This window comes from Bufo gargarizans, chromosome 11, assembly GCF_014858855.1.
Source record: "Bufo gargarizans isolate SCDJY-AF-19 chromosome 11, ASM1485885v1, whole genome shotgun sequence".
In the NCBI taxonomy this organism is placed as follows: domain Eukaryota; kingdom Metazoa; phylum Chordata; class Amphibia; order Anura; family Bufonidae; genus Bufo; species Bufo gargarizans.
The window spans coordinates 13,277,741-13,305,077 of NC_058090.1; the positions used below are offsets into that span (position 1 = coordinate 13,277,741).

A 27,337-nucleotide genomic window follows, 5' to 3' on the forward strand; every position below is an offset into this window, starting at 1 on the left:
ACACGTACGGCTCTATATATATATATATATATACTATAGGGTAGCGTGGCTTCACGTGGCGGCCGCTGTGTCAGGGGCGTGTTCTAAGCCCCGGGGCTGAAGGAGAGTCGGGGTGAGGTCCTACATACCACACACAAGGAGCAGCACCCATAGAAGACACCTGAACCGTGCACCTTCTCACCGGGGACCATCTGTATTAAAGGGGTTCTCTAGAGGATTGTCTGACCAGTGGGGACACGTGTTTCTTGTGGGCAACCCCTTTAAAGGGGAGGTCAGCCTTGTATAAGATCTCTTAGGACATACGGGTAATGTAGGGGGTCCTCCTGCTCGGGATCCCCTCCACTAGCCGCAGCAGAGAAGCACTAGACCCCGGCAGCTTCTGTCCATGGACATCACAATGGCTGAGATACACGGAGAGCCCCCCGATAACAGCTGCCTGCCGGGGGTTCCAGTACACTGAGCTAGCTTCAGATGTATCCCACACCATAGGATTAGATACAGCGGTTCACACAGGATAGGATTAGATACAGAATTTCTGCAGACAGTATCGCACATCATAGGCTTAGATACAGCAGTCCACACAAGATAGGATTAGATACAGCAGTCTACACAAGATAGGATTAGATACAGCAGTCCACACAAGATAGGATTAGACACAGCAGTCCACACAAGATAGGATTAGATACAGCAGTCTACACAAGATAGGATTAGATACAGCAGTCCACACAAGATAGGATTAGACACAGCAGTCCACACAAGATAGGATTAGATACAGCAGTCCACACAAGATAGGATTAGATACAGCAGTTCAGGACAGTATCACACACAATAGGATTAGATACAGAATTTCTGCAGACAGTATCGCACATCATAGGCTTAGATACAGCAGTCCAGCTGAAAGTATCACGTCTCATAGGATTAGATACAGTTCAGCTGAAAGTAAAACACATGATAGGATTAGATACTGCCGTTCAGATGACAGAATTACACAACAGACTTAGGGCTCATGCACACAAACGTTTTTTGCGTTCCGTATACGGACCATATTTTTATTCCGTATACGGTCCCTATACAGAACCGTCCATTTCAATGGGTCCGCAAAAGATGCGAACAGCACTCTGTGTGCTGTCCGCATCCGTAGCTCCGTTCCGTGGCCCTGCAAAAATTATGAGACATGTCCTATTTTGGTCCGTTTTGCGGACAAGAACAGGCACCTCTATAATGGGCCTCCTGTTCCGTTCCGCAAATTGCGGAAGGCACGCAGGCGGTACCTATCTTTTTGCGGATCTGCAATTTGCGGACCGCAAAAAACGGCACGGCCGTGTGCATAAGCCCTTAGATCAGTGTTTCCCAACCAGTGTGCCTCCAGCTGTTTCAAAACTACAACTCTCAGCATGCCCGCACAGCCAAAGGCTGTCCAGGCATGCTGGGAGTTATAGTTTTGCAACAGCTGGAGGCACGCTGGTTGGGAAACACTGCCTTAGATACACCATCTAAGTGTCACACCCTATAAGATTAGATAAGACGTTAAGAACAGTATCACATCTGATGGGATTAGATACAGCATTTCAGCAGACAGTATCACATGACAGACTTAGATACGCCAGCGTCGCACTATAGCATTAGATATAGCAGCGCAGCACACAGTATAACACATGATGGGATTAGATACACCAGTTCTTCCCACAGTATAACAGGTCACAGGATTAGATACACCATACATATCGGCTCAGCGGACAGTATCGCGCACTACAGTGTAAGGCTACGTTCACACTTGCGTTGCTGGATTGCGGCAATCTGTATGCAAACGGAAACCATTTGTAGACGGATCAGGAGGTGGATCCGTCTCACAAATGCATTGCAATACCGGATCCCTCTCTCCGGTGTCATCCGGAAAAACGGATCTGGTGTTTGTTTTTTTTACATTTTTAAAGGTCTGCGCATGCGCAGACCGGATCCGTCAATGCGGCAATTTTAATGCCGGATCCGGCACTAATACATTCCAATGGAAAAAAATCCCAGCAAGTGTTCAGGATTTTTGCAGCATGCTGCGGTTTTTTCTCCGTCCAAATACCGTAAAAGGACTGAACTGAAGACATCCTGATGCATCCTGAACGGATTGCTCTCCATTCAGAATGCATGGGGATAAAACTGATCAGTTCTTTTCCAGTAATGAGCCCCTAGGACAGAACTCAATACCCGAAAACTTTGACGCAAGTGTGAAAGCACCAGATCCACTGGCTGATGTGGGGTAGTTCGAGCTCTGCGCTCTTCTGTCCCTCGCCGCCTCCCGTACTCCAGCCCAAGCCTTTATTCCCTATGGATGTGCAGTGCTGCCCAGTGACCGGAAGAGGGCTCTTCCAGCGTTGCCGTGACGTCGGCTCGGACATTCCTTCCCTTTCCGGTGGGCTGGGTCAGCGCTCCCGGTCTGCTCGGTGATCCCGAATCCCAGGGACAGGGAGGGGAAGGCGCAGGGCCATGTTGTTCCCGGGAAGCCGCACAGAGCAGGCAGGCCGCCGGGGCATGGACTGACTGCCGGCAGGAGAGAGCCGCGCCCTCCGCCCTGTGAGGATTACATCCCGGATTATTCTTCTTCTCGGCTCCGGACATTTTCTCCTTGTTGTCGCTCGGATTTGTCGCACAACATGTCGGCCCGGGTGCGGCTGAAGAAGCTGGAGCAGCTGCTGCTGGACGGGCCGCAGAGGAACGAGGCGGCGCTGAGTGTGGAGACGCTGCTGGACGTGCTGCTCTGCCTGGTGACCGAGTGCGGCGGCTCCACACTGCGCCGGGACAAGTACGTCAGCGAGTTCCTGGAGTGGGGTGAGTGTCCGGGGGGAGAAGAGGGGTGAGTGTCCGGGGGGGAGAGGGGCGAGTGTCCGGGGGGGGGGGGAGAAGAGGGGCGAGTGTCCGGGGGGGGGGAGAAGAGGGGCGAGTGTCCGGGGGGGGGGGAGAAGAGGGGCGAGTGTCCGGGGGGGGGGGAGAAGAGGGGCGAGTGTCCGGGGGGGGGGGAGAAGAGGGGCGAGTGTCCGGGGGGGAGAAGAGGGGCGAGTGTCCGGGGGGAAGCCAGAGGGGCGAGTGTCCGGGGGGAAGCCAGAGGGGCGAGTGTCCGGGGGGAAGCCAGAGGGGCGAGTGTCCGGGGGGAAGCCAGAGGGGCGAGTGTCCGGGGGGAAGCCAGAGGGGCGAGTGTCCGGGGGGAAGCCAGAGGGGCTTTGTGCCCATAGAGGGGCGTGACAACATTGTACTGCGCTGGGATGGCACAATGTATATGGATAATGCGGTCAGGTCGTTGGCATTATACTAGGACAGTGCCAGGGCACATTAGCCTTCCATGGAGTTAGAAGCATGACCTGTACATTACACGACGGGCATGGTTGGCACTGCTAGGAGGTTTTTAGGGTTCATCATGTAATCATTTCAAGGGGTAAAGCAATGGGTTCATGGAAGAGCACTGTATGAGGTTGGTGACGTAGTGCTGGGCATCGTGTCATGCCAGCCCACTTTGTGTGTTGGTGTCACAATATTTTGGAGTAGCTGGTCCTAGCGATGCAGAGGGCATATGAAGCTGGTGGGCATGAGAACTTTTCAGCAAGCTAGAACAGACATGGCCTGGAATGGAAAAATCCTGGTGGCATGGGCATCTTCATGGTGGTGTTACACAGGGCATATCTGTGTGGGGGGCTGGCATCACACGAGGTCTGGCCGAATATGTCTATCTACATGGCAGAGGTGGCATTGGCTTCTGGTGGCAGCTCACTGTGGGTAATAATGGGGCATCAGTCACTACTTCAAACATTTTAATAGATTGCCCAGAGTGTGGTCATCAGTGCCAGCCTGTGACTCCAGCTGTGCTGCAACTACAACCCCCAGCAGACTGTCAGGACTTTGCTGAGTGCATTCATATGTATAATAACTATGTGCCAGGGCATGATCAGTCGTTGAATCTGGGAAAGCCCTGACCGCAGTGCGGCGTCTATAGGTGCTGCCACCCAGAGTCCTGAATGACAGTCTGGCCCAGTAAGAGGGGGGGGGGGGGTCGGGTGGCAGAGGGCTGCGGCCTCATTAGTGGATTATAATCCTGTACAGTGTGGTGGTGAGACTACAACTCCCAGCAGGTCCTGGGGGAGATGACAACTGCAGCGCCTGGTATGCAGTGCACCCCTGGTCTCGGCCGCCGTCTCATCTGAGGTTTTGACTTCCTGTTTTTGTGGTTGAATATTGGACAATTGCATCCACGGCAATTCCCTTATTCCTGTCTATTAGCAGATTCACTTCCTGTAAGGTAAAGCGCCGGGGCAGACGCCAGGAAATCCCAGCAGCCTGTATCCTGGCGCACGCCGGCCGTGGGGGGACTGTACCCTCAGACCCCTGTGTTATGCCAGGACAATCGCTGTGGGGGCAGTTCCCTAATTGAACGCTCAGATTGGCAGCCTATTATACAAGTGCAGGCAGTGATTAGACAATTGCTTAAGTAGCAGTTGCCTCGGCCGCTGTGAATGCAATTCTCTTACTGCCCAGAATGCAGTGCGTTGGTCAGCGGCCTAACTGGCAATCGCTGTAGCAACGCCGCAGCTGTCCGGTAGGAATCGGAGAGTGGTTGGTTGTGATTTGGTTATTGGTTTCCTCTATTCACCAAGCGATTACACTAAACGAGGGAAGGAAATGTATGCAAATTTATGCAAATTTCTAGTGACCCGATTTCAGTTTCTCATCATTTTCAAGATTCCTGTTTGCAGTTTTTTATTTTATTTTTATTTTGTGATTGCTGATCCCTCTCCCCGCTGAGGGTTTGTTACAGTTGCATCCAGTCCGGACAGTCCCCTGTGAACCCGAACAGACTGATGCAATGTATCCATCAGGAAGGGGGTAGAATATGTGCTGCTGACGTGTTGAGCTCCCAGAGGATTGTCCAGGCTGGTTTCAATTGTAACAAACCCTCAGCTGTAGGAAGGGCCAGAGGGAAATCGGAGTGCTTCTATTTTGCTGGCTTGAAAATGAGGATGATTAGAAAGTAGCAGAAGGGAGCCCCCTTTAACTCTTGCACGGCGGGGGGGGGGGGGGGGGTGCTACGCTGGGACGCGGCTGCGCTGGCGTCATTCAGGTAAACACGGAGTGACTTGGTCAGAAGATATTCGGGTTGTCAGGTCGGAGCACTTCCTGCTGCCGCCCAGATCTGGAGAGCGTCCGCAGCGTGTGGAATGTATACAGATTCCAGGAGGCCCGAGCCTTAGGTTAGGAATGCTGCACCGATCCACACTCCGCCTGCAGAGCGCAGAGATTTGGGGCACCTCTAATACCACACGCGCTGCCATTTCTGTGACCCCCCCCCCCCCCCCCCCCCAGGGGTGCCACCCAGCTCTCCGCAGGCCCTGAATAGCCAGGACCTCTGCATCTGCCCCTTGGAAAGTGTCAGAGCAGTTTTGGCCTTCCGTTCATGAATCAGGGAGAACTGGATGGACAGTGGTGCTGGTTCTGTCTAGGGAGGGGGCGCTCTGACATGCGTTGATGGCGGCGACCGAACGCCTGAAGTTATCCCTGAACCGAGAGTGAAGCGTGTCAGGCACTGAAAGCGATGGCCGCCATCATTCTCTTCCCTATTTTTAATGGGCTGTTTTTCTGGCGCCGCAGACGTTTTTTGCTTTTTAACGCCCCCCCTGTGCTCCGAACGTCCACAAGCGCGAGGCAGGAAATTTTATTTCCTGTTTATATGACCAGGAATAACTGCGCGGCGCTGGGAGCCGCCTGAGAAGACTCTTATCAGGCGCGGATGAGAAGGTGTCGGCCACTTTCAAGGGCGACTTCCACTCCGCTTACCAAGACGCCCAGTCAGCTGCCGGCTTAGGACTGTGGATCAGCTATTGTGAAACTACAACTCTCAGCGTGTCCAGATGGCCATCTTCAAACTGAGGCTCTAGCCATTTGAATACTGCAACTCCTATCATGCTCTGTCGATCATGTGCAACCTGCAGATCTTCACCTCTCATAAAACTACCACCCCCAGCATCCTCCCGCAATTGGAGAGCCCTTTGTTGCAGATGGCTGTGAGGGCATGCTGGGAGTTGTAGTTTCATGACCGCTGCAGAGCCCCAGGTTGTAGATGGCTCTCAGAGCATGCTAGGAACTGTAGTTGCACAAAAGCTGGAGAGCCCCTATGTTGCAGACGTCTGTGAGAGCATGCTGAGAGTTGTAGTTTTGAAACAGCTGGAAAACCCCACGATGCAAATGGCTTAGAGCATGCTGGGAGTTGTAGTATTTTAATGACAGCAGGAGAACTTCAGGTTGTATATTGACTGACCACTATGGGAGTTGTAGTTGCACAACAGCTGCAGGGAGTTCCAGGTTATAGATGTTATAACAACATGCTGGGAGTTGCACTTTCATGAGGGCTGGAAAACTCTTGGTGGTATATCACTGACTGAGGATGCTGGGAGTTCTGATGCACACCACCTATGGAGTCCATGGTTGAAGAAGACAGTCTGAACATGCTGGTAGTTGTAGTTATTTTTTGCTGGAAAGCTTAATGTTACAGCCGGCCATCTTAGCATGTTGGGAGTTGTAGCTTCATACCGGTTGGAGAGCCCTGTGGTGCAGATGGCTGTGCAACTACAACTCCAAGCATGCTCTGACCCATATGTAAACCTGGGGCTCTCCAGCTGTTGTGAAACTACAACTCTCAGCATTCCCTGGCAGTCAGGGCTGTGGGGCCCCGGGGTGCACAGCAGTGCAGCATGTCTTTCGTGCGCTGGGGTCTGGCTGACAGATGGGACCACCATTAAAAGATGAGAGGAATTGTAGGAAATGACACGTGAGAAGCGGGTGAGGGGTCTGTGTCCTGACTGCCCCTCTGAGCATATTAGGAAACATACGAATGTCTTACAATGGTGTCAGTCTTTACTGTAGGTTCTGTGTTCTATTCACCCTATGGGCACTCTAGTTAGACATCCCTAGTGCATGGAATTATGGGATGAGACGCTTGAGTTAGTGACGCCATGTTGTATAGATTGAGGATAAGACTTGGATTGTCTCTAGGAAAGCTGGGTGACAACCAGTGTGCCCCGCTTACAGGTTCTGGTTGTCAGGCGGGTGATATCTGCACAAATATCTGTAGAACTCGATAGATTTGCCTTTCAGGAGCCTGGAGCAGTTGGGTGGCGCACTTGATGCGGCCCAGCTGGGAGACGCAGAAGAGCCGTCCGGCCGCTCCCTTCGGTTTAGAGGCGAGTTAATAGTTAATGAGGCATTATAATGGCCGGCTCTTCAGATGACCATTTCCTGGGCAACGTCCCTCCAGGCCTCACTTAATGCATGAAGGACCCTGGACATAAGTGCCTGCTGGGAGGAGAGTCTCCTTTAGGGCTCGTTCACACGACGGTGTGACGCCCGTGCTGTGGACTGCAAATTGCGGTCCGCAATGCACGGGCACAGTCCGTGGGGCAGCCGCATGGGGATCGTGGACCCATTTACTTGAATGGATCCGCGATCCCTCAGTTCCGCAAAAATATAGAGCAAGTTCTATCTTTTTGTGGTGCGGAAGCACAGAACGGAACCCCAGGAAGCACTCCGTAGTGTTCCGTTCCGGATTTGCGGACCCATTGAAGTGAATGGGTCCGCATCTGTGGTGCGGAATGCACGCGGAACGGTGCTCGTGTATTGCGCATCCGCAAATGCGGTTTGCAATACAGCAACGGGCATCACACCTTCGAGACCTTAATTAAAGGGAAAGTGCACGTTTGCCCTGCTATGTATTCTCTTCAGTGTCGGATGCTTTTTTTTTTTTTTTACCTACTCCATCAGGATACAGCTGTGGACAGTGACTCCAGCATGGCTGTAATGTCTATTGGAGTCTCAGGTATTCTGAAACCCACCTGCTCTGTTTTCAGAGACTCGAGCTGCTGCTCTGCCCTTATCCCATGCTTTACACTGCACCTCTGCTCCATCAGGATACAGCTGTGGACAGTGACTCCAGCATGGCTGTAATGTCTATTGGAGTCTCAGGTATTATGAAACCCACCTGCTCTGTTTTCAGAGACTCGAGCTGCTGCTCTGCCCTTATCCCATGCTTTACACTGCACCTCTGCTCCATCAGGACACAGCTGTGGACAGTGACTCCAGCATGGCTGTAATGTCTATTGGAGTCTCAGGTATTCTGAAACCCACCTGCTCTGTTTTCAGAGACTCGAGCTGCTGCTCTGCCCTTATCCCATGCTTTACACTGCACCTCTGCTCCATCAGGACACAGCTGTGGACAGTGACTCCAGCATGGCTGTAATGTCTATTGGAGTCTCAGGTATTCTGAAACCCACCTGCTCTGTTTTCAGAGACTCGAGCTGCTGCTCTGCCCTTATCCCATGCTTTACACTGCACCTCTGCTCCATCAGGATACAGCTGTGGACAGTGACTCCAGCATGGCTGTAATGTCTATTGGAGTCTCAGGTATTCTGAAACCCACCTGCTCTGTTTTCAGAGACTCGAGCTGCTGCTCTGCCCTTATCCCATGCTTTACACTGCACCTCTGCTCCATCAGGATACAGCTGTGGACAGTGACTCCAGCATGACTGTAATGTCTATTGGAGTCTCAGGTATTCTGAAACCCACCTGCTCTGTTTTCAGAGACTCGAGCTGCTGCTCTGCCCTTATCCCATGCTTTACACTGCACCTCTGCTCCATCAGGACACAGCTGTGGACAGTGACTTCAGCATGGCTGTAATGTCTATTGGAGTCTCAAGTAGTCTGAAACCCACTTTCTCCATTTTCAGAGACGCAGGCTGCTGCTGTGCCTTTTTCCCCGTGCTTTTCACTGCAGCCTTGCTCTGTTTAGGACACACCTTTTAAAACAATGACTCCAGGTTAACTGCATTGTTAATTGGAGTCTTAGGTAGTCTGAAATCTGCCGTCTTGTCAGACAGCTGGTCTATCTATTCCCCATGCTTAACACTGCAGCTGTGCTCATTTAGCACACAGCTGTGACCAGTGACTCTAGCAGAGATGCATTGTCTGTTGGCATCTGAGGCAGCTGTTATTTCTCTCTCCCCTGCTTTACACTGAAGCTGTTCCATTGGGGCACCGCTATGGTCAGTGACTCCAGCTTGGTTGTGTTGTCCATTGGAGTCTGAGCTAGTCTGAAATATGCTCATCGGTGTCTCTAAGAACTCTTATTTCCCTCCCCGTTGCTTTATACTGTTGCTCTGCTCCTTTACAGTACATGTATGATTGTGATCAGTGGCTGCAGCTTAGCTTTCTGTACTTTACACTGCAGCGTTGCTCCTTCAGCTTCCCTGTTGTGTATATGGGCAAGGCACACGAGGAATGTATCGTTCACTGTGTAAATGTGCAGCTGTCGTATTCAAGATCTCTGCGTGCTGTCGGTGAAAAGAAGCATCCTTGCTAACCAACCTGAAGCCTGTCCCGATCGTGCCTGCAGTACTTGTGTCAATTGGACGGAATTGAGACATTTTTTAAGCCCTTTAACTGTAAACAAGGATGTTTCCATTCACTGAGCGCAAGCGGCGATCTTGGTAATGCAGAGCAACGGAGGATGCATCTTTCTATTAGTCTAACACGGTCACGGGGTCTTTAAGGGGTCGTCCAGAAACAGCGCCACACAGCAGTGCCTGGTGTTTTGGAAAGAGTGGCTCTGAGCTGCAGTACCGCCCGCAGCCGGGTGACAGAGGTGGCGCTGTTTCTGAAGCCAAGCAGCCACATGTTTCTAATGCTGTGCAGATCAGTCCCGCCACAAGGTATAAATACAAAGCAAGTATTTGTCACGTGGAGTCCCTGTGGCTCTGTGTGCCGCCATATGGCGCATATTTGCGGCCTTATATTGCAGTAATGTTTCCCCCAGTGCTCATGTAATGCAGCCTGCGGCACAGTGATTTATTTATTTACTTATTCTGTATGAATTCGGAGACACATTTGATGCCGCAGGGTCCTGTAGATGTGTCTGGACGCCAGATTGCTGCCATGTGCGCGAGACGTAAAGAGACTAAAGATCCATCAACAGCAGCTTGTTGACAGCTTCCAGTGCTTTCCTATAGGATGCATGCTGGGTGGGGAAGGGCTTGTTCACACGACCGTGCCGTGGACCGCAAATTGCCGTCCGCAATGCATGAGCACAGACTGTGGGGCAGCAGCATGGGGATGGCGGACCCATTCACTGTGCGCTGCGAAGGGAAGGAAGAAACCCCAGAAAGCACTCCGCAGTGTTCTGCTCCGCGCCTCTGGAATGCACACGGAGCGGTGCCCGTGTATTGCGGATCGTTGAATGAGCTCTAATGCAGGATCGACAAAGTGGGTGAGCAAAATGTGAAAAAAAAATCTATGCACCACTTTACCTGCGCCGCGTAGGGTGAAATTCAACAACAAGTGTGCGGGTAACACGTGGAGATATTGCCACGGGAATGCAGCTAAATCCTCCGCATGTCGCCCGCTCCCTTCTGGTGCGTCACCACGGGGTGTAATTTGCATCCGCTGCAAAATCTGTATGATTTACCTGAAAATATGGCGGGGCCGCTACCGTTCCAAGTCCGTATCCGATTTGGTCTTGTATATAAAGCTCCTGTGACGTCGTGGATGACAGCGATGGGTGAAGTCGTCGGAGCGGCCGTCCAGATGTCCGGTGCTCCCTCCTGGTAAATTTTAACAAACCTCTGCCGGCCGGCGAGGGGTTAACCGCCACTTCCTGGGAAGTAGGTAGAGCAGGAAAAGGAAGCAATCACTTCAGCAGCTGCCGACCTTTCACCTCCATTGTTTGACAGGTCACAGGGGCCACGGCTGCAGCTCATGTATGTGGACCAGGGGTCCGCCATCGCCCGGCTCATATCGCAGCGGGAGACGTGTAAACGTGGATTATTTTAATGTTACGTTACTAAGTGAGGAAGCGGGAAAACGAGCAAGCGCAAAGGTCTGAGACTGACAACAGCCGGTCTTGTGGGGTCTTCCCATTAATCAGTGGTTACTGCCTACCAAGAGTAATTCAAGGACAGACTACATCATTGGGGGGGTGAAGCCTAGCCTGTGTGGTCCGATCCTGCAGAAAACGGGGCTGCACCTTTTGTCAGCTGATTTGGCGGGGTCGTCAGGAATCGGACCCCCGTCAATACGAGGTTCTTCAGTGTCCGAGTCCTCTGTAAGACATTTGACATGAAGTAAACTTTCTGGGCTCTAAAGTTGGCCCCATGATCGAGGGGTTAACACCCATCTTTCCACAGACCCTGAATGGCATAGAAATCAAGAGCTGGTGTATAAAGTTTATCTGATTCTGACCCCCTTGGTGCTTTCCCTTGGTGTCAGTCTTCACTGTAGTTTTAGTATTAGATTTGTAGGCTAGAAAGGCTTGCCATGATCTGGCGTGTTGGCTGTATGTGGAAAAAGAAATAATTAGTCGATTAGTGTTTACCAGGAAACCATCAGTAAGCTGCTGTTGACAGATCCGTTACTCTAAGGGTCCATTCACACGTCCGTTGTTTCTTTCCTGATCTGTTCCGTTTTTTGCGAAACAGATCTGGACCAGTTCTGTACCCATTCATTTTCAATGGGTCTTAAAATCAGACATTGAGCTGTCCGATTTTTTTCAGGACCCATTGAAAATGAATGGGTCCAGATCTGTTTCGCAAAAAACGGAACAGATCAGGAAAGAAACAATGGACGTGTGAATGGACCCTTAGGTGTCTGTGTTGTATGCACTTAGCCATATCCTGCTGTGATTGGGATGTGGGGTCCATTAACCCATGGAAACCCAGAGCAGATATTGAGAGATCATACCATAATCTCGGCTTTACGTATTAATGACCATCGGGTACTAATGGGTTAACGATCCGGTTGTCCCAGGTATTCCCATAAATCTTCCAGAAGGACCGGTCCCCACCTTTGGACATGTCTGATATAGTAAATACTTGGATTTCCCATAAATATCAATTCTGAAGCATCTTCTCTTACAATTCTGTGTGGTGCCACTCCTCTGTTATTCCTCCTGGAAATATATTAACTTGACAACTGGCTGTTCGGGGGGGTCGGCACAATCTGACATTTTCCAGTTAGTGCTGACTTAGTAGGGGCACACCTTTATTGACAAGGTGGAGTTAGGGCTCTTTCACACTTGCGTTGTTGTTTTCCGGCACTGAGTTCCGTCGTCGGGGCTCTATGCCGGAAGAATCCTGATCCGTCATATCCCCATGCATTCTGAATGGAGAGAAATCCGTTCAGGCTGCATCAGGACGTCTTCAGTTCAGGACCGGAACGTTTTTTGGCCGGAGAAAATACCGCAGCATGCTGCGCTTTTTGCTCCGGTCAAAAATCCTGAACACTTGCCGCAAGGCCGGATCCGGAATAACAGCCCATTTAAATGTATTATTCCGGGTCCGTCCTAACATCTTCAGTTGTTACGACGCAACGACGGATCCGGAAGTTGCGCCTGCGCCAGGAAGTAGGAAGGGCTTGGCTGGCGCGAAAAGAGACTGACCTGGGAATCCTGAAGCCAACATCAACGTTTTTGTTTCCGGATCCGTCGTACGACGGATCCGGAAAAATAACGTTGATGTTGGCTTCAGGATTTCCGGATCAGTCTCTTACCAAAAAAGTCAGAAAGACTCATCCGGAAAGAAAACATTATGCGTTCTTACGCGTTTATCCAGATCCGGCGTGTAATTCCGGCGAATGGAGTACACGACGGATCCGGACAACGCAAGTGTGAAAGAGCCCTAAAAAAGGAGAAAAAAAAACCTGTTGTCTATTTATTTATAAATTTCCAAGAGGAACAACAGAGGAAATGGCACAAGAAGTTCTGAGAGAAGCTGCTTCACAATTGTTGTTTCATGGAAAATCTCTTTATTCACTGAAGCAGGAGAACTTGAGGCCCCTTGGCAGACGAGCGAGTATTCCGTTCGGGTGCAATGCGTGATGCGAACTCATTGCGCCTGCGCTGAATGCAGACCCATTCATTTCGATGGGTCTGTGTACACGTGCGTTGGTTTTCACGCATCACTTGTGCGTTGCGTGAAAATCGCAGCTTGTCCTATATTCTGCAAGTTTCACACAACGCAGGCCCTTAGAAGTGAATGGAGCTGCATGAAAATCGCATCCGCAAGCAAGTGCGAATGCGATGCCTTTTTCACGCATGGTTGCTAAGAGATGTTTTTTTGTAAACATTCAGGTTTTTTTTATCGCGTGTGAAAAACACATTAAATCACATTGCACTCGCGCGATAAAAACTGAACGCAAACACCCAAAACTGAATGACTTTGCCTGCGAAATCGCGCAGTTATCACTGAACGCATCCGCAACGCATTCGGACACGCTCGTCTCCAAGGGGCCTAAGAGTCCAAATAAAAGGTCACAGTAACGCCTATCATCCAGCTTGCTGACAGTTTCCAGTTAAGTAAAGGCTAAAAACGGCTTGAAATCAGAGGCGATACTGAATACACATCACAGTATGGGGTGGATTTGACTTCTGGCGGTGTGCAGTCGGTGTTTTTCGGCGGTGGAGCCCTAATATAACGTGGTAACTGGACGCACTGAGCATTTTCTATATATTTGCTCCATCTTTACTGGTTAATTGGACCTTGTGATTTGCTCAGCACCGGAGTCAGTACCCTGGAGCCCAATAAGTATAACACTCATCGGATTTCCATTGTGGAGACGCCTCGTTATAATGTAGGGGGGGTAATAGACTGCAGGATCCGGGTACTGTTACAGCCGCAGATCCATAATGAGCTGGTGCTGAGAGCTTCTGGGTGTAGACGTCCCTGTGCCGTCAGCGGGAAGATCAGGTCACCATGTGCTGCAATGTCAGGAGGCTCCATAGATCTCCGGGGGGGCGCCACTGCTCGTAGACCTGAGATATATAGATCAGCTTCTCGCCCTAATACCGCCCCCTGCAGGCATACGGTATTTCATCTGGAGGGGGATATCAGATCCAGAAGAGGAAATTCCTGTCCTGCCGATCTGTGCCGGGGCATAATGGCCAGGAAAAGGAAAGGAAGCGGCGACCTCCACGAAACGCAACGTGCAGCTGCAGCCCGGGGAGCAAACAGGATACGGCCATGTGTTAGGAGGAAGCGGCCGTGTATCCCGCTCCATGATGCATCGCAGGCTCACTTAACCCTTCCTCTACCAGGCGGTGAAGTGCCCTGTCTATCCTAAGCTTTCTAATTTGCGAATGAAATGTCAGATTGCAGTGTACACTGGCAGTCGTAGTGCAGATGAAAACTGCCAATTTTTTTATTTTTAATAATGATCCTATAAATATTTGCGTCCACGTCCTGTCTATAGGGAAATCCTCCAATGGCGGAGATCTTGCAGTGTATGGCCTTGCACCCCGATAGAGAGCAGTAGACTAGTGCAAATATATATATACATTGCTTGAGAAAAATCCCATTGAGAGGATTGAAACGTCGCATGTTTGGTGATTAAAATTTCTTTTACTTTTTCACGACTTGGATGTGCCGCGGAGTTCAATATATATATATTTTTTTTTTTTACTTTGTGCAGTTGTCGTAGAAGGCGCCCCCTTGTAGGGGTCACAGTATGTTGGGGGGGGGGGGGGGTGTAATGTATATGTATTTTATTTATTTTTTTCTTCGGGGGGAGGGGTTGTTGGCATCAGCCGCGCATCACCCTCCTCTCCATTATCCCCTGTCATCTGCGCAGAGATTTTGAGGAACACGTCTGTCGTGCGCTTGTGCACAATAAATGCTGGCCACACTCTGTCGGTGTGAATGCTCGCCTGTACCCCGGCTGGGTGTGTTCCCGAGCCAGGCATGTCACGTATTGACATTTAAAGAGCAGATTGACCAGCTGGTGCAGGCACGCCCAGACGGCGAGGAGGCCCAGCGCCGCCATTGTCACCACTTCTCTGGGATCGCTTTTTTTTTTTTTTTTTTTTAAATAACAGGTATGCAAATGCACTATACAAAGTAGAACAATGTGGCAAAAACTTTCGTTGCCATCTGGCGCCGGAAAGTTCTGCAACTCTGTTTGTTTTTCAAGAGCTCCTCTTGCTTTGATTGAATAGAAACCATCTTGTTTAGGTTCGGTAGGCTTCTGTTCATAACGGCAGACACCCTGGACTTAAAGGGAACCTGTCACCGGGATTTTGTGTATAGAGCTGAGGACATGGGTTGCTAGATGGCCGCTAGCACATCTGCAATATGCAGTCCCCATAGCTCTGTGTGCTTTTATTGTGTAAAAATAACGATTTGATACATGCAAATTAACCTGAGGGGAGTCCTGTACGTGAGATGAGTCAGGGACAGGACTCATCTCAGGTCATTTGCATATGTATCAAATCGTTTTTTTTACACAATAAAAGCACACAGAGCTATGGGGACTGGATATTGCGGCTGTGCTAGTGGCCATCTAGCAACCCATGTCCTCAGCTCTATACCCAAAATCCCGGTGACAGGTTCCCTTTAAAGGGGTTCTCTCACTTTAGCAAATGGCATTTATCCTGTAGAGAAATTAATACAAGGCACTTACTAAGGCTACTTTCACACTAGCGTTGTTTAAATCCAGCGTTCAATTCCGACACGAACTGCCCGCCGGATCCGGAAAAAACGTGTGAAAGCGGATTACATTTGAATCCTGATCAGGATTTTGATCACAATGAAAAAATGCATTGGAAAAAATGGATCCGCCATTTATGGACTTTAAAAATGTTTTCACGTTTTTCGGGTTTAACATGCAAAAGCCGGATCCGGTTTGACTTGACAAACGGCGCCGGATCCGGCGTTCAGTCAAAGTGTTCAGGATTTTTGTCCGGAGGTAAAAATACAACACGCTACGGTTTTCTGAAAAGCCTGATCAGTCAAAAAGACTGAACTGAAGACGTCCTGATGCATCCTGAACGGATTGCTCTCCATTCAGAATGCATGGGGATAAAACTGATCAGTTCTTTTCCGGATTTGAGCCCCTAGGACGGAACTCGGCGCCGGAAAAGAAAAACGCTAGTGTGAAAGTGCCCTAATGTATTGTGATTATCATATAATTTTTCCATCACATTATACACGGCTCGTTTTCATGGTTACGACCACCCTGCAATCCAGCAGCAGAGGCCGTGCTTGCACAATATAAGAAAAATCATTGTCCTACATGTGCTTCTGTGGTCCAGAGAGGTCAGGGTTTGTTTTTTTTCCTCTCCCCCCTTCTACTCTACAGTGTGCAAGCATGACCACCGATGCTGGATTGCAGGGTGGTCGTGACCATGGAAACGAGCAGTGTATAATGTGATGGAGAAATGAATCCAGCCAGCAAAGGAGGCAATATAGACCATCGCAATACATTTAGTAAGGGCCTTGTAGTAACTTTCTCTACATGATAAATGCCAATTGCTGAAGTCAGACAACCCCTTTAAAATTCAGTCCAGCACGTGCGGGACGATTTTTATTTTATCCCCAGACATAATCTGCAACAGAGCCAAAGGCTGCAAACCCATCCTGACCAAATCCATTTTACAGCTGAGGGTTTGTCACAATTGTCTCCAGTGTGGGTAATGCTTTGTAAAACAAATCGGCAGCACAAATCTCCCTTCTGTCCCCATAGTTTGTTACAATGTATCAGTGCAGATAAAATGTATCTGTCTGGAGTCCACAAAGGTTTGGATACATTTGTAGCAAACTCATGTGACTGTGAAATATATACAGGTTTTAAGGGTACTTTCACACTTGCGTTGTTTAATTCCGGCAGGCAGTTCCGTTGCCTGAACTGACTGCCTGATCAGGCAAACTGTATGCAAACGGATGTCATTTTTTCTGACTGATCAGGATCCTGATCAGTCAGAAAAATGCCTGATCAGTCAGAAAAATGCATTGCAATACCGGATCCGTTTTTCCGGTGTCATCAGGCAAAACGGATCCGTTTTTTTTTTTTTTTTCATTTTTAAAGGTCTGCGCATGCGCATACCGGAAGGACGGATCCGGCATTCAGGCAAGTCTTCAGTTTTTTTTCGCCGGAGATAAAACCGTAGCATGCTACAGTTTTCTCTTTTGCCTGATCAGTCAAAACGACTGAACTGAAGACATCCTGATGCAAACTGAACGGATTACTCTCCATTCAGAATGCATGGGGATATGCCTGATCAGTTATTTTCCGGTATAGAGCCCCTGTGTTGGAACTCTATGCCGGAAAAGAAAAACGCAAGTCTATGGTTCAAAATGAAAATGCTTCCATTCCCTGACAGCAAGTAAATTACTTAAATTATGACACATTGTAAGAGAATATCAGATAATTACAGAATGGCCTGTGCCGGGAGCCACAAAGGTGGTCATTTTCTCACGACCCGCTTCCATGTTTTTACGTTCTCCATAACATTCATATTCAGGTTCTAGAAGACTCCTGAATTTGTACAGTTGAGTCTATATACTCCTAGCTATGCACATAGGTGTTTTCCAGGGATCCTGCGGCCGTCCCTTTAAGAGCTAAGCTCTGACTCCACCGCACCGGCTTGAGCTTCCACGCTGACGGGCGGCGCTGCACTTTTTATTACCTGCGCTGAGTCACTTTGCAAATATGAGAGAGAATTGTTTATGATCTTGTTAGAACAGGTAAATGTGCCGCAGCAGACAGTGGATTGTATCATCAGGTGTGGAACCTGCAGCCGGGTGGTGGGGAGACCCCAACCCCAGTAAATACGGAGGGACTTGTACCAGATACTAAGCCTGAGCGCGGGAGGCTCCAGGGCAAACCTTATTGTTTAGTTGAAAAAAAGACATTAAAATCTGCTGTAATGTTAAATCCAGTATTGCCGTTCAGGACTGCTACGTACCATAAATCGTGATATTATGTGTGAACAACGTTTAGTTCCTCTTTTATAGGCCATTGTCATATGTGTATTGTCACTGCACTACTAATGAGTGATACTACCGCTTATACTGTCCCCTATGTACAGGGATATAACTACTATAATACTGCCTCCTATGTACAAGGATAGAACTACTATAATAATGCTCCTATGTACAAGAATAGAACTACTATAATACTGCTCCTATGTACAAGGATAGAACTACTATAATACTGCCTCCTATGTACAAGAATATAACTACTATAATACTGCTCCTATGTACAAGGATAGAACTACTATAATACTGCTCCTATGTACAAGGATAGAACTACTATAATACTGCTCCTATGTACAAGGATAGAACTACTATAATACTGCCTCCTATGTACAAGGATAGAACTACTATAATACTGCTCCTATGTACAAGGATAGAACTACTATAATACTGCTCCTATGTACAAGAATATAACTACTATAATACTGCCTCCTATGTACAAGAATATATAACTACTATAATACTGCTCCTATGTACAAGGATAGAACTACTATAATACTGCTCCTATGTACAAGGATAGAACTACTATAATACTACCCCTATGTACAAGAATATAACTACTATAATACTACCCCTATGTACAAGAATATAACTACTATAATACTGCTCCTATGTACAAGAATATAACTACTATAATACTGCTCCTATGTACAAGGATATACCTACTATAATACTGCCTCCTATGTACAAGGATAGAACTACTATAATACTGTCTCCTATGTACAAGGATAGAACTACTATAATACTGCCTCCTATATACAGGGATATAACTACTATAATACTGCCTCCTATATACAGGGATATAACTACTATAATACTGCTCCTATGTACAAGAATATAACTACTATAATACTGCTCCTATGTACAAGGATAGAACTACTATAATACTGCCTCCTATGTACAAGGATAGCACTACTATAATACTGCTCCTATGTACAAGGATATACCTACTGTAATACTGCCTCCTATGTACAAGGTTAGAACTACTATAATACTGCCTCCTCAGTACAAGAATATAACTACTATAATACTGCTCCTATGTACAAGGATAGAACTACTATAATACTGCTCCTATGTACAAGGATAGAACTACTATAATACTGCTCCTATGTACAAGGATAGAACTACTATAATACTGCTCCTATGTACGGGAATATTGGATGTAGTTGCTGATAAATACATGGGGGTTTTTTTTCCCGCCGTTTCCTCGTCCATATCGCGTTCCTGAGAGCTGTGGACATTTTTATGGAGCGGTACGATTAATAATTAACCCATTGGTTTCCTGGTCCAGGTATCATGTGATTACTTCACCTGTAAATCACAGCTTTTCCTCTTTCCAGAACAGGACTGTATCATCACTATATCATTTAAAGGGAACCTGTCACCTCAAAAAAAACGCATATAAAACTGCCAGCATTACCTTATAGTAGCCCCTAGTCTGTTCATAATCATATGTTTGATCCGGTAATCTGATATTTTAAGCGCCATCTTGCCGGTCAGCTTCCATTCAAGGTAAGCACGCCCTGTAACCGTCCCCTCTTGTTTGACTGCCTGAAGTGCGGCCGGGATCGCAGAAGTCTCACGCATGCGCAGTGCGCCTCTGAAAGCCAGCTAACAGAGGAAGCCGGAGACGGGATCGCGCCTTACCAAGGAGCGCACCACGCATGCGTGAGACTTCTGGCTGTCAATCTAACAAGAGAGGGGACGTGTTTACCTTGACTTGAAGCTGACCGGCAAGATGGCGCTGATGGCGCTTAAAATATCAGATTACCGGATCAAACATATGATTATGAACAGACTGGGGGCTACTATAAGGTAATGCTGGCGGTTTTATATGCGTTTTTGAGGTGACAGGTTCCCTTTGGTCTTTGACTCGTGGCTGTCAGGGCATGCTGGGAGTTGTAGTTTTTCCAAACCCATTGGGCTATACACAGATGTTCTCCTACTATTTCTATGGGACCTCGTTCTGACTGCGGTATTTTAAGTCGTCTGATTTGTCTGCAGTCTTCTCCTAATCAAGTGTTTCTATTCGCTGACAGCAAGCAGTGTTTGGGAGAGAAGTTGCAGAACATGTAGTCTAAACCTAGGATTCACCTTTAAAGTGCATGGAGATTGGATGGGTTTGAGATTTACTCTCCTTTTTCCGTTTTCACAGCCAAACCTTTCACGCAGCTCCTGAAGGGGATGCAGCTGCATCGCGACGACTTCGAAATCATAAAGGTTATTGGACGAGGAGCGTTTGGAGAGGTAAATTTATGATTTCATCTTTATATTGGAGCAGTCAGACAACGGGGGCCATCTGGTAGAGTGAACTTTTACCATCACACTACCTGCGCTGCTTGTCACCTATTGACTAGCAATTGTCAGAAAGTCTTATCGCGGCCTCCGCCGGAGGTGGGGTGTGGCCCCGACCAACAGTAGAACATTTCACTCCTCTGAAGGGTTCTTCTTGGAATGTGCCAAGAGAAAGTCAAGTAGCGGTTTACGTTTTTTTTGTTTTTTTTCTTCCAGTGAGGGCAGGCACACTTGAACCCTGCCACATTCAGGACGCAATGTTTTGTGCCTGTATCTTATCAGTTGGCTCCACAGTGCAGCAGCATAAACCACAGTCATGCCAGCTTTCCTGAGCAGTTTACTGCTCTCAAGGACAACTATTAAAGGGCACGTCCACGTTTACACAACAAGCTGCACTCACTATTCTGCTAGTGGAATCAGTATGTGCATACGTTACTTATCCTGTACTGCAACTGTATTATACTCCAGAGCTGCACTCACTATTCTGCTGGTGCAGTCACTGTGTACATACATTACTTATCCTGTACTGATCCTGAGTTACATCCAGTATTATACTCCAGAGCTGCACTCACTATTCTGCTGGTTGAGTCACTGTGTACATACATTACTTATCCTGTACTGATCCTGAGTTATATCCTGTATTATACTCCAGAGCTGCACTCACTATTCTGCTGGTGCAGTCACTGTGTACATACATTACTTATCCTGTACTGATCCTGAGTTACATCCTGTATTATACTCCAGAGCTGCACTCACTGTTCTGCTGGTGCAGTCACCGTGTACATACATTACTTATCCTGTACTGATCCTGGGTTATATCCTGTATTATACTCCAGAGCTGCACTCACTATTCTGCTGTTTGTCATGTGAAAACAGTCAGCAAGCTACAAGATGGGCACGCTCCGTCGGCTTATCTAAGCTCCTATAATTTAGGCTGTTCGAAAAACATCCTCTTCACTTATAATACAAACTCCAGATCACCACAGCAAGCTCCGTGCAGACACTGAAGAAGCAGGGAACGCTTGGAGATTTGGGCACTGAATTGTGAATGCGGCTCCAGAGTATAATATGGGCTGTAACGCCTTCCCATTAAACTAGGCTTCAGTTCTGATGGCTGCGAGCTCCCATGTGTGTGGAAGGTCAGGGTGGTCACCTCGGATGAAATCCGTTGCTAGGCCCCGTGCAGATGGTTGTGACGACTCTGTTCCGACTGGGGACTCGGCGTTAAATGTGACATTTTCTTCTTTCTGGACAAGGCTCACTAGGATTTGTTTCCTCAGGTCGCTGTGGTGCGAATGAAGAGCACGGAGCGCATCTACGCCATGAAGATCCTGAACAAATGGGAGATGCTGAAAAGAGCAGAAGTAAGTGCCCCCTTTAATATAGGTGTCGGGTGGGGAGACGTCTCGTGTTGTCACTCAGCGCTTTTCCTTCCTCTTGCAGACAGCCTGCTTCCGGGAGGAGAGGAACGTGCTGGTCTATGGGGACTGTCAGTGGATCACCACCTTACATTACGCCTTCCAGGATGAAAACTATCTGGTAATTTTCAGATGCATTTATGTTTGTAAGGAATGAATGGAGATATTTACATACATTGTTTCCTTTTGTGTCAGAGTGGAACAATATAACAGACATTGTGTGTTCCAGCCCCCCTCCAAACAATGCTAGAGGGGGGGCTGTTTATGAGCTCTGGGGAGCAGTGGGGGTCCTCGCTCTTATGCACCCCACCATGGGGCCCAGCTCACCCCATTTTAAATTTGTAATTCCCCTTTAATTTACAAAGCAACAGGAGGAATGAGACACAGGCCGTCCTCCTGTGTTATATCTTAAGCTGCACATTGTAGACGGTTGGTATTGATGACTCTTGTGTCTGTTTTTTCCAGTATTTAGTCATGGATTACTATGTAGGAGGAGACCTTCTAACACTGCTTAGTAAATTTGAGGACCGCCTCCCCGAGGACATGGCCAAGTTTTATCTGGCTGAGATGGTGCTCGCCCTACACTCGATTCATCAGCTGCATTATGTGCACAGGTAACATCTGACAGGAGTATCCCCTCCTCCTATCACAACTTTACATTTCATATATAGTCTATATAAAAATTTCAGTCCTGTATTACACTCCAGAGCTGCACTCACTATTCTGCTGGTGGAGTCTGTGTACATACATTACTTCTCCTGTACTGATCCTGAGTTACATCCTGTATTATACTCCAGAGCTGCACTCACTATTCTGCTGGTGCAGTCACTGTGTACATACATTACATTACTTATCCTGCACTGATCCTGAGTTACATCCTGTATTATACTCCAGAGCTGCACTCACTATTCTGCTGGTGCAGTCACTGTGTACATGTGTTGTCTGTCTCTCCGCCCACATGAAGCCCTTCAACAAAGCAGGGGTGTCTCCCCCTTTTCAAGGGACACTAGCCCTAAATCTGGAGGTGATAAGCTATCCCTCACGCATGTGGATGTACCGGTCCCTGAAGGTGTAGCCTCTGTACTGGCTGATAAGAGTCCACAGCTGCCACTCGCTGGGTGACGTCGGGGGAGTCCTTTTCTGCGCTTTTCTGTGAATCAAGGCTCCGCCGAGCAGTGCGGCCATCATGAGGCTCGACCCCGGGATATAATTAATCCAGTCTACGTCAGGTGACATTGCAGAGATTTTTTTGCCGATCATGCCATATACTCCACTCGCATCCAAAGCTTCATTGAGTATTCTGCTCGCTGTGTCTCCCTGTATGCCCTGCTGGTTTAGAGTCTGCGCATATCATGCTCCAGGTGCATATCTCCCACAGTGCTGCAGGGCCGCTTTGTTTTTCAATGATAGTCCAACCTGCGCAGGCGAGAGGTGCAACAAACTGATAAATTTGGCCCATCTTCTGCCTGTGTCTGCGCCAGTGCTATGATTTACACAAGTTTCGGCACAAATTATAGTACATATGGGCCATGGGACAATGACTGTACATTCCAAGTGACAGGAAGTTTTACATGCAGCTTTGGCTGTGACTAGTGGAGGTATAGGTCATTTCGGTGGTTGGCGCCTGGCTGGGCACTGAGGTGTCATCCTTCGCTTATTCCGTCTTTCCTTTTCCTCCAGGGATATCAAACCGGACAACGTCCTTCTGGACATGAACGGCCATATTCGCCTGGCGGACTTTGGGTCTTGCTTAAAGATGAATGATGACGGCACCGTAAGTAACACGCGTGTCTGTAGGACTGACTATTCCCCTCAGGCACTTCAAGGGAAAGCAAATATACTTGTTGGTCGCAGTCCCACAGATACAACATGGGTGGGTGCACGCCTCGGAGGGTTTGGTCCAACCGACCCCCAATGTAGAGTCCAGCAAAGAGAAGCGGCACTCCTAATGCATATGGATTAAAATCACTACTGGATTTGCATAATTTAGGAGTGCCGCCTCTCTTTTTTTTTTTTTTTGCTTTGCTAGATCAGGACTGTACCGTTGATGACCTATCCCTAGGATAGCTCATCGATATCCGATCAGCGGAACCAGACACCGGGTTACCGCCGCTCCATACACCTTGTACTGCAGCGCTGCTCCCCCTATATATCGAGGTGGAGAGACTTGAGGGTTTCTGTTTATATCTAACTGAAGCTTAAAGGGACTCTGTCACCAGTTTCTAACCCCCCCTTTTAAAACTATTGTTCTCTCCATGGTGCCCTTGTCATTACAAAGCTGTTGTTATAAGATAAATCCGCCGTCTAGTTTTGATAAAAATCGCTTTTATCTAACCTGTCAATCCTCTGGATAAGGTGCCCAGGGCGTTTCTGAGGGTCTGAATCTGCCGCTCTCCGCCGCCGCCGTTGGTGCCCAGCTCCTCCCATGATCCTTTCAGCGCCACCTGGATGTAATGAAATCCGGCTCTCCTCAGTGCCCCCTCCTCCTTTTCAAAGATCCCGCGCGTGCGCACAGGCCTGTGCCTGATGCGCCCGTGCGGACTTTTAGATTCTGCCTCGTTGAGCGAAGCGCGCACGCATTCGCGCATGTTCGTGCGCATGCGCACTTCGCTCAACGAGGCAGAATCTAAAAGTCTGCACGGGCGCATCAGGCACAGGCCTGTGCGCAAGCGCGGGATCTTTGAAAAGGAGGAGGGGGCACTGAGGAGAGCCGGAGGCGGATTTATCTTATAACAACAGCTTTGTAATGACAAGGGCACCATGGAGAGAACAATAGTTTTAAAAGGGGGGGTTAGAAACTGGTGACAGAGTCCCTTTAAAGGGATTCTCTTATTTATTTTTTTGTAAGTGCCCCCATCCTGCCTCCGTAAAGAGAAGATTCATACTTACCTGCTCCCCGGTGCTCCGATCCTCTGTGCTGCCTCCCGCATGTTCCCGCTTCACCGGTAATGTGCTGTTTGTGGCCACATCGCTGCTTAAGCCAGTCATTGGCTGCAGCGAAGCATGTGACCATACTGCGGCGGATGTAAGCGCTGTACAGGGCCGGAACATGCAGGAGACGGCACAGAGGACCAGAGCGGTGGAGAGCAGGTAAGTATAACCCTTCTGTGTACAGAGGCGGACTGCGGGCACTTGCCAAAAAATACAAATAAATCATTATTCCCAGAGAACCCCTTTAAGCGAAGCGTAATGAAAATTTCTGCAACTTTCCCATATACTTGGTGTTTCAGTCCTATACTGTTTAAAAGATTCCTGCTTGCTGTCACTGAATGAAGACATCCAGCGGCTAGCAACTCGTATGAAGGTTTGCTACTTTCCAGTCGACGACTATCACAAATCTCCCTAATAGTTTGCCACAATGTATCATTCGGGAGTCCACAGGATTGACTAGGCTGGTTACAATTGTAGCGGACTTTTAGTTATGAATTAGGCATAGTTTGGTTTTCAGCTTCTTCACTGCCTAAACGCTACCATTTTTAATCTCCTGCTTACTGTCGCTGAATGGAAATTCAAAGTATAGCTTTTATGTACGTAAGGGAAACCTCCGTCACCGCTCTAACTAATCGTCTGTTTACACCTGTATAGGTGCAGTCTTCTGTAGCAGTGGGGACCCCGGACTACATCTCCCCGGAAATCTTACAAGCTATGGAGGACGGGATGGGGAAATACGGTCCAGAGTGTGACTGGTGGTCTCTGGGGGTCTGCATGTATGAAATGTTATATGGGGAAACCCCTTTCTACGCCGAGTCTCTGGTGGAGACCTATGGAAAGATCATGAACCATGAGGTGAGCAGTAATCCTGGTTATCTGGTTGGCCACCGTGGTGATCAGGCTGCCATTGTAATGACTCGTCTCCAGCCACCGTAGAACTACAACTCTCAGCATGCAAGGAGTTGTAGTTTCTCAGAGGATAGAGAGCCCCAGGTTGCAGACTATTGAAGTCTCTAATTTTTCGCCTCAGCTGTCTGTGCTTGACTGCCAATGTCAGCCATATTGGCTCCTATGGGACTCATTTCTTGGTGAACAGGAGGGTCCTTCATCGCCCTCTTAGCTCTTCCTGGCAACTAATCTAAGTGACAGAATCCTCCCTCTACCACACCTCTCATGGTCTATTTAGGGACATGCTTTATTTAAAGGGATAGGTGATGAATAGATCTGTGAGGGCCTAAATACTAGGACCCCCTACCAATCGCCAGCACTGGAGTGACAGAGTATGCTCGGCCATCGCTCCATTGGCTCTCATACTGGATGCTGTATTGCAGCTGGCGGGAAAAAAATCTAAATGGTTGATTCCCTTTTTTTTTTTTCCATCGCTCAAATTGTCGCACACTCTCCAATATGGCATCACTAAAAACTACAGATCGCCCCGCAAAAAATGAGCCCTTGCAGAGCTCTGCGAATGGAAATAGAAAAAAGTAACAGGGGTGAGAATATGGCGATGCAATGAAAAAAATATATATATTTCAGTGTTAAAACCCCCCAAAAACTGTGTGAATGTGGTATTGCTGTAATCGCACTGACCTGGACAATGAAGGAAACAGGTTGGTTTTACCAACTCAATTGTGTTTTTTTTCCCCAATTCCACCACATTTGGAATTATTTTTCCAGCTTCCCACTGCATCGTATGCAGTATTAGATTGAGCCATTATAAATTGCATCTCGTACGGCTATGTGAACGTAGAAATAAAAGTTACGGCTCCGGGAGGGAAGAGTAAAAAACTAAATCGCAAAACAGAAAATTGCTATGCCAAGAAAGGGTTAAAGGGGTTTTCCAGGATTTTACTAATGATGCCTATCCTTAAGATCGGACATCAGTATCTGATAGGCGGGTGGTCTGACACCCCATACACCCCCCCCCCCCACCCCCCCCCCAAATCAACTGTCCTGCAGTCCCTCCTGATCACGTATGAGAGATAGTCTCTGATCCTCCCCCTCCACCCTCATTCTTTCAGGAGAGATTCCAGTTCCCCTCTCACATCGCCGACGTGTCGGAAACCGCCAAGGATCTCATCCAGAGGTTGATCTGCAGCCGAGAGCGCAGGCTCGGCCAGAACGGGATTGACGACTTCAAGACCCACACGTTTTTTGAAGGGATCGACTGGGAAAACATCCGCAACATGGAGGCCCCGTACATTCCCGACGTCAGCAGTCCTTCCGACACTTCCAACTTTGATGTGGATGATGACATCCTCCGCAATCCTGTAAGTATCGGAGGATGGGGGTGATCTCAATGCAATATGGAGGGTGTCATGACCTCAATATGGAAGATGGGGTGGAAGCATATTTTAAAGCTGTTGTCCAGAACTAGCCTGCCCCTTTAAGGCATGTTTAGCTAATGGAGTGGTAGCCAGGGACCTCTGAATGAGGGCTGCGTCCAGTGCTGTGGGGTACAGGGCATTCAGGGTAAAGAACAGGCATGAATGTGTTTGCAGCGGGGCCCTTCTTTTTCGCTCTTTTTCGCTCTGCTGGTTCAGTTGTAGCTCTAGTCATTCTGTCCTTGTTGCTCCACATTTTTTCACAGCAGACAATCTGAACAAGCAGAGCTGCAGTGTAAAGCATGGGAAGGGACAGGAAATGGAACACCAATAGACAATACAGACCTTTATTTTTATGTATTATGTATTTAGCCATATAGCTCTAATGTTCCTTATCCATTACAGGAAATGGTCCCCCCAAGTACACACAGTGGATTTTCAGGGTTCCACCTACCGTTCGTGGGGTTCACATACACGACTGACAGGTAAACCCTCTTATGAAAGGTATCTGCAGTGATCCGCTGCCGCCACTTTAGTGGAATGAGGG

At 48.3% G+C, this 27,337-nt stretch overlaps 1 protein-coding gene across 1 annotated transcript in view; it reads left to right on the plus strand.

Moving 5' to 3' along the window:
* The first annotated feature begins 2,345 nt into the window (after positions 1 to 2,345).
* Positions 2,346 to 27,337, plus strand: part of CDC42BPB (CDC42 binding protein kinase beta) — a 52,758-nt gene continuing 27,766 nt past the window's right edge. The window contains 9 exon segments of the mRNA XM_044271441.1: positions 2,346 to 2,820; positions 19,978 to 20,069; positions 21,398 to 21,481; positions 21,561 to 21,656; positions 22,001 to 22,149; positions 23,216 to 23,309; positions 25,121 to 25,321; positions 26,488 to 26,736; positions 27,196 to 27,275. Coding sequence (XP_044127376.1) covers positions 2,646 to 2,820; positions 19,978 to 20,069; positions 21,398 to 21,481; positions 21,561 to 21,656; positions 22,001 to 22,149; positions 23,216 to 23,309; positions 25,121 to 25,321; positions 26,488 to 26,736; positions 27,196 to 27,275 — 1,220 coding nt within the window. The 5' untranslated portion in view covers positions 2,346 to 2,645.